Source organism: Montipora foliosa, chromosome 1 (genome assembly GCF_036669935.1).
Source record: "Montipora foliosa isolate CH-2021 chromosome 1, ASM3666993v2, whole genome shotgun sequence".
Classification (NCBI taxonomy): Eukaryota; Metazoa; Cnidaria; class Anthozoa; order Scleractinia; family Acroporidae; genus Montipora; species Montipora foliosa.
The window spans coordinates 51,570,571-51,580,570 of NC_090869.1; the positions used below are offsets into that span (position 1 = coordinate 51,570,571).

Sequence of the window (10,000 nt, forward strand, 5' to 3'; positions counted from 1 at the left end):
TTCAGCACAGTTTTCAAAACTCAAATCATCAACTGCAATGTCGCCGAGGCTTCCTGTAGAGAAATGCCTTGCGACAATCACAACCTACAAAGAAGGGGAAGGAAAAAAGATCGAATTTGAATAGAAGGAGAAACTGAACACTTTTCAGAAAGTCGTCGGCGTTTGGAATAATCTTTCGGATGCTCCAACTCTGAACTGCAAATAACTGGTACGAACTTGGTCATTAAATTCGTTTTGGAGACAAACCCAGCATCCTGTAATTTGGAAGGAATTGAGTTTTTCTTCTTTTTGGCTAAGATGATCAGCAACCATATTGATTTTACCGACACAAAAGGAAAATTGCAGAGGCCAACATTTCTTTCTTTGTCGTCAAGTCAAGCAAAAACAATCCACTACCATAATTTGTGTCATTCCACACTCACCTGTGTAAGCTTAAGAAACGACGACCACTTCGACGAAACCAAGAAATGGCAAAGACAATAAATTTATTGCGAAAAAAATCTCAATATGCTCTTAATATAAGCCTATCATTGGTGACCATCACAGTTCTATTACGGTAAGTCATTTATTAACCTGGAAGTCATTAGCACACTTTGGCAGGTCCACGATTTCTTTGTTCCACCGGTCCCCCTTGTTACCAAAGGTGCTGAAGAGTAGCTGGTCGCGCGAATTTCTGCGGTAAACGATTTGAAGGAATCCGATGTTGGGACCAAACATGTGATAAAAGAACTTGAACTTGCACGTTTTTCCAGCCTGCCTGAAGAATGGACTGACCAAGTGAGCGTTCGCAAGGAAGCCCGTGCGGTTAGACACCTCAGTGTAGATGTAATAACCTGTAATCAAGATTACAAAAAAAGAGAAAAAACTGGTCAGGAATAACCTTTAAAAACAAGAGTATACTTTTCAACCGTTTCCATGACAACACCTCGTGCCATTTCATTACCGCTTTATCACGTTGCAAACTGACAACAACAAGAACATCAACAAGGAATAGTCCGGGATAGAAAGTTCTCTGAAGCACAAGATGCAGTTGTTAACGGCGCTGAATTTTCAAGTGGACGTTACGGATTTAAATTCTGTTCTGAGCACCAAACGAGTTTGTATTTTGTGGTCCCAACTTCATCTCAGCCTTTCTTTTCAAATAGCCCAGCTGGTAACTCCTACCAGTTTTGTTCCTTTACAAATTGTTCCCTTTATTTGAATTGCTATTTTCTTAACAGGTTCCCATAAACTTCCAACTTTACCTATCACCGTTATTTCAAGCTTTCAAAATCAAGCAAGGGACTTTGAATACATATCTTAGGCAAGTGATTGGAAAAAGACGCCCTGTCTTGTAATTAGTAAATGAAGCTGCACGATCTCGAGAACTATTTGGAATTTACAAGTACGAGTGACGTTTGGAGAGTCTTATAGTTGCAAGAGCCCTTTGGTGAGCCCAATCTGAGAACTTTTGAAACACCCCGAGTACCTATAATTCGGAGTATTTAAAAGAAGATTAAACAATTTTTATTGCGACACTGCTTTCCGTTATCTTTGGTTCGCCTTTGACCCTGTCAGCACAGGTTTGCCATAGCAACTTAATTGGGGTTCAAAACGGGAAATTTGAGATTGAATGTGCTTCTTTGTCTAACCAAAGACGAGTAAATTCGCTTAGCACATATTTATCGTAGATCGGCGCTTCTCTATCACTTGATAATGATCCCGTCACGGAATCAATACGTTCTGCATTCTGAATTGCAAATAAGTCGCTCAAATGGATTGTTAATGGTAACTTCACTAATAACCTAATCTCCTTATAGCAATTTGGTGATATGGGTGACAAGGACAAAAATAAACTGAAACCATTTGATAAATTTGTTGATGATCTTGTTCCTTACAGTAATTAAGACTTATGAGTCATTTTGTCCCCTCTTAACGAGGTACGCATTCAGACGACCTGTATGTTACGCTACATGGGAACTGGAACAAACGTTTTCCAGAAAATGTCACACAAGAACATTAAGTGCCCTTGCATCATGTCCCAATAATGCCGACCTTTAAACTTGTTTCAGGGAGGCAGTGTGGCCCAGTGGTTAGGGTGCTTGCCTTGAGATCCGGAGATCCCGGGTTCAAGACCCCCTCGGACCACTCTTTGAATTTGTTCCTGGTAGTCCCTGGTTCAACTTCCCAGCTGCACTTGTAAATAGCCAACTGGTTTGCCTCCGGCCAGTTGGGATTCTTAACAGTTGTTGTTGTTGTTGTGTTCTGTTGTTTCGTTGATTGTGTTTCATTGGCCCTGAAAGCCCCTATGGGGAGCGGTCAATGAAGTATGTATTGTATTGTATTTCTTAAATTCACCACTAACCTGACGAGGTGTTCAGTGTGTGGTCAACAGATGGTCCAGTGTACTTAGATGGAGTCTTGCCCGTGTTACGAATCCAGTCATAATGGTCCACACTTTGGGGATTTTTCCATTTGCAGTACCCGTTCTCGAAGTTACATTGAGTTGGACACTTGATCTCGTCCGAGTTATCACTGGAACAATCCTTGCGGAAGTTGCATACCTTGTTGTCATCAATACACTGCACGCCATTTCCACACCTAATTTTAAAATAATTAGAAAAGTGGATTGCTAATACCCGGCTTCGTTTTGAAGTACACTAAAATAGGGGACTTAAATCAGTGGATGTACATACTTGAATTGACCAGGATTACAACCAGGAATTGGTGATCCAGTTGGTGAAGTAGGAGAGATAGTGGCAGTGCTGTCTGGCTGACAATTTGGTGTGAATGACACATCATCTATCGCAATATCACCCAAGAAACCAGGGCCACTGAGGCCCTCGATTACCACTTGAAAGTTGACGTTACTGGCTAATTGGATCTCAGCTCGCCTCCATATGTCGCCTTGTTCACCTTTATGGATACAGAGCAAAATTCAAGACATGTAAATGACAAGCAAATGTAAAGAAGCATGGAAAAAATCCAAGCTTGCACGGGACTGAAACGCGTGGTCGTGCAATTCATACGGCTCAGCTGTCAAGTCATCAACGAGAAGGTCAATATGATAATTGACAGGGGCCTGGGTACCTGGGGCCCGTTTCTCGAAAGTCCCGAAAACTTTTCGGGTCCGAAAAGCCATCTGTGAAACTGCCAACCGCTTGTTTCGGGAAAGCCGATCTTTTAACATGTTTTCAAGGTAACAAAAAGAAAAATGACTGCGAAGTTTGACGACTTAAATCCTCTCCGTTCTTGAGATACAAACGGAATTGTGACACCCGAAAAGTTTCGGGACTTTTGAGAAAAAGACCCCAGGGCCTATTTCGGGTGCCACATTTCCCATTATATCTTGGCAACTCAGAGGTTTTCAGTCATGAAACTTCGCAATCCTTTTGGTTTTTCTTGCATGAATAGCATGTTAAAAGATCAGCTTTTCAAAACAAGCGGATTGCAGTTTGACAACTGGCTTTTCGGCCCCCAAAAAGGTCTCGGGACTTTCGAGAAACAGGCGTGCGTTTCTCAAAAGTCCCGAAAACCTTTCGGCCCCGAAAAGCAGTTCGTGAAACTATGATCTGCTACTAATGAAAAATTGATCTTTGAACACGTTTGCGACACCAGAGAAAACGAAACAATCGCAGAGTTTCATTACGAGAAACGTTTTCCTTTTGAAGGCACAAAGCGTTTTATGTCACCCAAAATACGCCCGAAAAGTTTCGGGACTTTCGAGAAACAGCCACCAGGCCCCAGCTCCAGGTCGGCTTTATAGCTCAATAGGACGTTTTCAACCAACCTCTAGAGATACCAATAAAAATAGAGAAATGTGCGACTTCTGGTGACCGAACAAAAGAAGCCAATGAGAGATCTTTTGTTTTCGTCAACCAACATGGCGGCGATGACGTCACGTGAAAACCTGCTATTTGTAGAGCACTGCACCGGTATCGCAGAGGACATGGGTTCGAATCCCATTGAAGCCCACAGGATTTTTTTTTTTTTCAGGCTTTCCTTTCGTTACGGATAAAGTAGTGTTTATCACTGCGTTGATCTCAAAACACAACTTGTTTCATTTCCGGAGTTCAAACATGTCTTTCGTACATTGTTCCTTCAAATCTCACATGTTTGTCAAAAATAAAAAATAAAAAAGAGAAACCTAAACTATTCCAAGTGCGGAAATAAGAACGAATAGGACGCACCGGTGGCTCAGTAGGTTGAGCACTGGGTTGCCATGCGGGAGGTCGTGAGCTCGACTGAGGTGAAATTGCTGCCTTTGAAATTACACCCGCAAATGGTTAGACGTTTAAGGATAGGGACTATAAGCCGTAGGCCCCCTCTCACCCTTCCCTGTTAATCAACACTGCGGGACGTTAAAAAACCCACACACTGCTTGTGAAGAGCAGGGGGAAACCCCTGGTGTTGTGGTCTGTCAAACTTGATATCTTGCGCTCCCATAAAAGATAGGAACTGAAACTTAAAACGTTTCACCTGTTCTGTTCCAAATGGAGATCAATGGTCCAACCACAGATGTCCTTAGTAGGACACTGAGCGTGTCCACATCCGTTCCATACATGTGATACCAAAAACGCATGTAACAGCTGTCATTCCGTGAAGAAGGTCGGAAAGTCATACTGCTCAAGCGAGCCGAATCGTTCCGCTTTCTTGGAAACGATGTCTCGATGTACAGGTAAAATCCTTTTGAAGATCCTGAAATGTCGGCAAAGCAAAATATAAATATCACATCTCACAAAAAAAAAAAATGTCTACAGTGAAGTTGACTAGCAGTAGAGTTATTTTCATAGAGTTATGTCGCAGATTTAGACTTAAGTTTCCAAAGTCCTGAATTCAAGATTTTGGAAGGCCTAAATCCTGAATTTAGAAATACAAAAAGTATCCTAAACATGCATAAAAGCTAACCTCAGGCCTAATTAGGCCTAAACAAAAGGTTAGCTTTTATGAATGCTGGCTTCCAAAATCTTGAATTCAGGATTTTGGAAACTTAACTCTAACTCCACGACATAACTCTATGAAAATAACTCTAAGAATAGCTGTCCCCGCCTAAAGTGTTGGAAGTCGGCCTGTTTAAAGGGAGCTGAGCCAACGAAGACGACGACGGCTACGACAAAGCCATGAAACAATAGGATTAATGAGCAAAGACAATGGTTCTGCACGAGCCGCTCGTCAGCGCGTTTCACATTTTGGTACATTTCAGAAATGCACCTAATTAGATGCACGACGAATTTTTAAATCCAACACGAAGTGTCCCTTAATTAAAGTCTTAGCCATTGCTAACTATTTCCACCAACAAGGTGAGGGTAAAGGTTAGCGTTATTGTTAGCTGAGGGTCAATGCTGCTGTTTATCCGTAATTGAGGAGCAGCATTTGGGGGAAACTTTGTGACGTTAATCGTCTGAATTCCGAGACACGAATGATGTTGAAGTTGGGGAGAACAGCAAGGGGACACTTCGTGACGCTTATTGAAATCTGCGTGCATCTAATTTAGGGCACTTCTGGAGACATCTGTCCTCGTTTCGTTCAATAAGTATATCTCATTAGATGCTTTCACGTTTTCTGTCGCGGACTGAGTATTGCTACTTGAGAGCTTGCTCGCAGGCTATATTTTTACGAGTGTCTGTGTTTTGAATGACGACCACGTAGAGCGAATCAAATCCATTGAAAATTCGTGAAAATACTCCACGACCGTACACACCTACACATCTATATGAGTCATTTTTATCAAACCTGTTCTGCAGACAGAGAATTCATGAGAAAACTCTTTTAAGGGAAAGTGTGACAGCGTTACTGTGTAAGCGCCCTAATAAAGCCAGTTTCCTAGAGCACAACAGTACGGGAAATTTCGCGAATTCCCTACTATCTCACGCAATTACCGGTGGTATGATCTCTTCCAGGGCCTGTCGACCACGAGAAAGTCCCACCACTTTGTCTTGTCCAATCAAAATTGTCGTCTGTGTCTTGATTCCAGGAACAAAGGTCATTGTCGAAATTACACCTTTCCTTGTAAGTCGTGCAAACAGCTGGACTCTCGTCACTGTTATCTCCACAATCGTCAGAAAAGTCACACACCTTACAGAAGAGAAAAAAAAGTCCCCATTAGTAGTACCGTGTCGCAACATTTTTCATTTTGTGATTTTTATTTTATATCTAACAAATTAATGTCAGTTTTTCATGCGTCTGTCCTGTTATTGATCACGTATTTCGTCATAACATAGTCAAAGTAGACTCGGCTATCGCCTCGTGGATCCGCAGACTACGCACATAAATTATAAATTATTGTGTCTGTCCGCTTATTGAAAATAAAAATTAGCCAATGAGCGCGCGAGAATTTTGCAGTCATTGTCAATGTTGCTTATTTACCGTTTGTTTACTTGGGGATAACAAATACAACCGAAAACCAAAGATCGACTAAATGACACGGCTTTGTTCGAGAGGCATTACTTTAAAAAAACGTCTGCCTCGATGATGTAATTGATTGCCCCGCTTTACATCACCAGCCGGACCGCTCGATCATACGACGTTTAACATGGAGTTTCACTCAAGGGGGTATTAACACAATGCCACGTCACTGCGCAATGATGAGTTAAATGACGTTCTCATCGACGATAAGGACAACCAAAATTCCGTTTTCTAACAACAATTCACAGATCTCGGCCCTATTGATGGTGTTCACTCACGTGCTCAACAATCATGTTTTTCAACGAAAACCAAAGAAAACTTTTGCATAACAATGGAGTTAAATTCCCGGAAGATTTGGTCGGGGCTCCAACATGGTGGCCGTGACGTCATTTGAAAACCGAGAATACCCGTCTTTCCCTTTCTGTCTTTTTAATTTTTCTCAACGAATGCAAACAACGAACCTGATTGGGTTTGACACAAGAGCCTCTGATACAGCGGTACTCCCCAGTTATGCAAGGTCTGATGGGTGGTAAGGCGCAGCCTTGGAATGTAACGTCATCCACTGCCATGTCCGCAGCAGCAAAGAACTTGGACGCGATGAACTCGAGACTAAAGCCTAAGGTAAAAAAAAACAATTTACTAGCCAACGTGCAGGGATATAAGACAAACGTTTTGACAGTCTCATTTTCTCATTGCCCTTTGGATAACTGTAAGGGTGTAATGTTAGTGCTTCAAACCAACAGATCTTTCGCGTTGATGTCAAGTCTCGCAGGGCTCAAACTAACGGGACTAGAGTCATACATCGCATAGCCGTGCTCACGAAAAACCTTTGCTAGTTGTTTAGTGCTATTTACGGCATCTTTCATAAACACGAGGACTGAAGTTCAAATTTCAATCGACGGACGTTTGTTTTTGCTACCATCAGTGGGTCACACTTACCGCAGTGATTGGCTGATTTCCACCTATGGTGCATTACATTGCTACCGCGATAAGAAAAATCTGCTTGCGTCGTCAACAGGTCAAATTTTGGTAGCAATTTAATTCAAGAGGAAGAGGAGGACTATTATTTTAACTCCACTCTTTTCATTTAACGGTCCGCCATTACTTGGCACGGTCCCGACCGATAATCCTTCAGCGATCTGGATCGAGGAGAAAGTGACGCCATTTACTCACAAGCTTAAAAATCAAGTGCGTGAACGCGGCTTAATTAGTACACAGCACGAGAGTTTTTGGCTTTCAGATTGTAAAATTCGTGTACTGCAGACAATTCGCTAGGTATGGAAAGTGTGCATCACCATTCCAAGAACAAAATACTTGAGAACAGGGTGGGTATTTAGAGAGAAAATTGAAAATTTATCGTCAGGTTCACCCGCCAGTAGCATAACCTCAAACATGGCAGATATTTTATCGCAGGATTTATTTTATTTATTTATTTACTTAGTTCAAGAGAGAAAACTCAGATTAAGGTTTACAATGGCAAAGATCATGCAAGAGATCAGGCGAACTACCAGATGGCAAACAGAAAAAAAAAAACGACTATACAAATAAATATACAACTTAGGATACACAATTACACCAAAAGAGTTCGAAGGCACTATGAGAGGAATAATGATTCATGGTTAAACGAAAAATTGTATGATAGTTTAAAAGGACTGGAAATCTCTGAGTTTACGTTGAGAGTTTGAAAGATTGAGAGAATTGCGTGGTGAGAAAGGAACATCATTCCAAATTCGGGGACCCTGTACCCGTAAAGACAGGGTATTAGGGAGTTTAAGAAACGACGACGGCTACGGCTACGACAACGCCAAAAAGCAGTAATATTATTGGTTAAAAGAACCAAAATGATCGTGCTGCACGTGCGGCACGCATTTTTGAACATTTCTCTCCCGTACTCGTCAAAACTACTACGTGAAAAGACCAAATTTAAGGTTTTTAAGACAACGTGGACAAACTACAGTGAATCTTTCAGTCTTACTCTTTACTTCAAATCCGTCCGTACCAATCCAGTTATAGGACACTTCGCTCATATTGAATAATATAAACAAGATGGAATAATCATGAAGTACTTAGAATAGCTCAAACTTATATTTTGAAGTGACGTTTTCGTCGCCGTAGCCGTCGTGGTTTTTTAAGTAATGGTCCGGCTAAGAAGCAGGCAGCCCAGCGGCAAAAGTACTTAGAAGCTGCTGCTCCAATCGAGGCACCTGATTGGCTAATATCGGAAAATGTCGAAAAAAGATGAGAAAAAAATGAAAAAAAAGCCTTTTTTGGATTTCTTCTTCCCCATGCCCTTGATCTCTGTCTCTCGGCCAAATTTGGGAATTGTTCTATGCGCCATTCGCCAATCGGCAAATGGCGCATAGAATCTTGACGATATTTACAAACATAGTTTTTGAAGGCATAATGATTTGTTCTACGAAACAGAATCTAATTTTTTAGACGGCAAGTCGATTACATTTTTCATTGAAATTCAAATTTCGCGCTTTTAGCTGCTTACACCAATGGGAACAGCTGAACTTAATTTGATTAAAAATGTTGGCACATTTTAACTAACCGACGCTATTGCCGCGGGCTATTGTTTTTCTGCCTGCTTCTTAGCCGGACCATTACTTAAACTCCCTATTTATGAGTATGGAGAGGGTAGGTATGTGCACATGGGGTTAGAGTGGGACATGATTCCTAGGGCTTTCTTTTGCAGACGAAAGATTGCATTATGAAACACTCGTGAGTACGATGGTTTTGGCCTCGAGCGGGCCGCGATTGGCATGTGGACTAGTAATTTTGAAATCCCGCCTGCTATAATTCTTGCGCATTTTGAACAGTTCGTCCACCAGCGGACAAGAGATTCGGACTGGCCATGAGGAGATAACCTGTCAATCAAATATATTTCATAATTTATGTCCCATGAAGGAAAAAATAACGTTTGTTATTTTGTAGAGGCAAGGGAAACATCGAGAAAGCGTTGAATTTGTTTCGAATCCTAGTAATATTCTTGGAACTATCCACTGCGCTTATTTCCCAACCCAGTGGCCAGCCCAAATCCTTCACGTAAAGAAAGAGAAAACCTCTGAAAGAGGTTCAAGATTGTTGACATACTTAACAGTGTCATCGAACATAGTATGTGTATCGAATCGGATTAATTGCGATTTATGATAGCCGCTTTAAGTTTTCGCCAGGGGAAATCTGTTCCGATCACTTTCTAGTTTTATCTTTAAGAAAAGCCATCGCTTTTCCCACAGCAGTGTGACTTTCTTTGACTTGGGACTTGAATAGGGAGAGGATAACCGTGGTTGCGTGGTTTCCACGGTCCTCTTTCCACGTAGCTTCGCCGAAACGAACTCGTAAAATTCCTACTGCAGTTTTTCTTTCGCAGCTCGTACATGATCGTTCAGTTGGAGATGCCGACATTTCAACGTTCAAACCGATACGCAAAAAAAAGCTTCGCTGGCGAGAGCAGATGGCTCAATTAAAGAAAGTTATAGAAGAACAGTAGTCGTTCGAGACTCTCTTAGCGTGTTTTCGTAATATCTCCATGCTCTATCAATTCCATCGAAAGTGGGCGGCATTCAGAAAGTGCAGCAAATGTGGCAGGTGGGATTTTCACTCGCGGCCAAAA

At 41.7% G+C, this 10,000-nt stretch overlaps 1 protein-coding gene across 1 annotated transcript in view; it reads right to left on the reverse strand.

Annotated features, from left to right (window-relative positions):
• The window catches only part of LOC138000759 (MAM and LDL-receptor class A domain-containing protein 2-like), a 219,297-nt gene that overhangs the window by 83,450 nt on the left and 125,847 nt on the right, over positions 1-10,000 (reverse strand). The window contains exons 79-85 of the mRNA XM_068847403.1: positions 6,846-7,000; positions 5,859-6,054; positions 4,459-4,677; positions 2,676-2,895; positions 2,345-2,580; positions 574-833; positions 1-84 (exon numbers count right to left, since the gene is read on the reverse strand). The exon at positions 1-84 is cut by the window's left edge and continues 152 nt beyond it. Of these exons, the coding sequence (XP_068703504.1) occupies positions 1-84; positions 574-833; positions 2,345-2,580; positions 2,676-2,895; positions 4,459-4,677; positions 5,859-6,054; positions 6,846-7,000 (1,370 nt within the window). The remainder of the gene's footprint in view (positions 85-573; positions 834-2,344; positions 2,581-2,675; positions 2,896-4,458; positions 4,678-5,858; positions 6,055-6,845; positions 7,001-10,000) is intronic.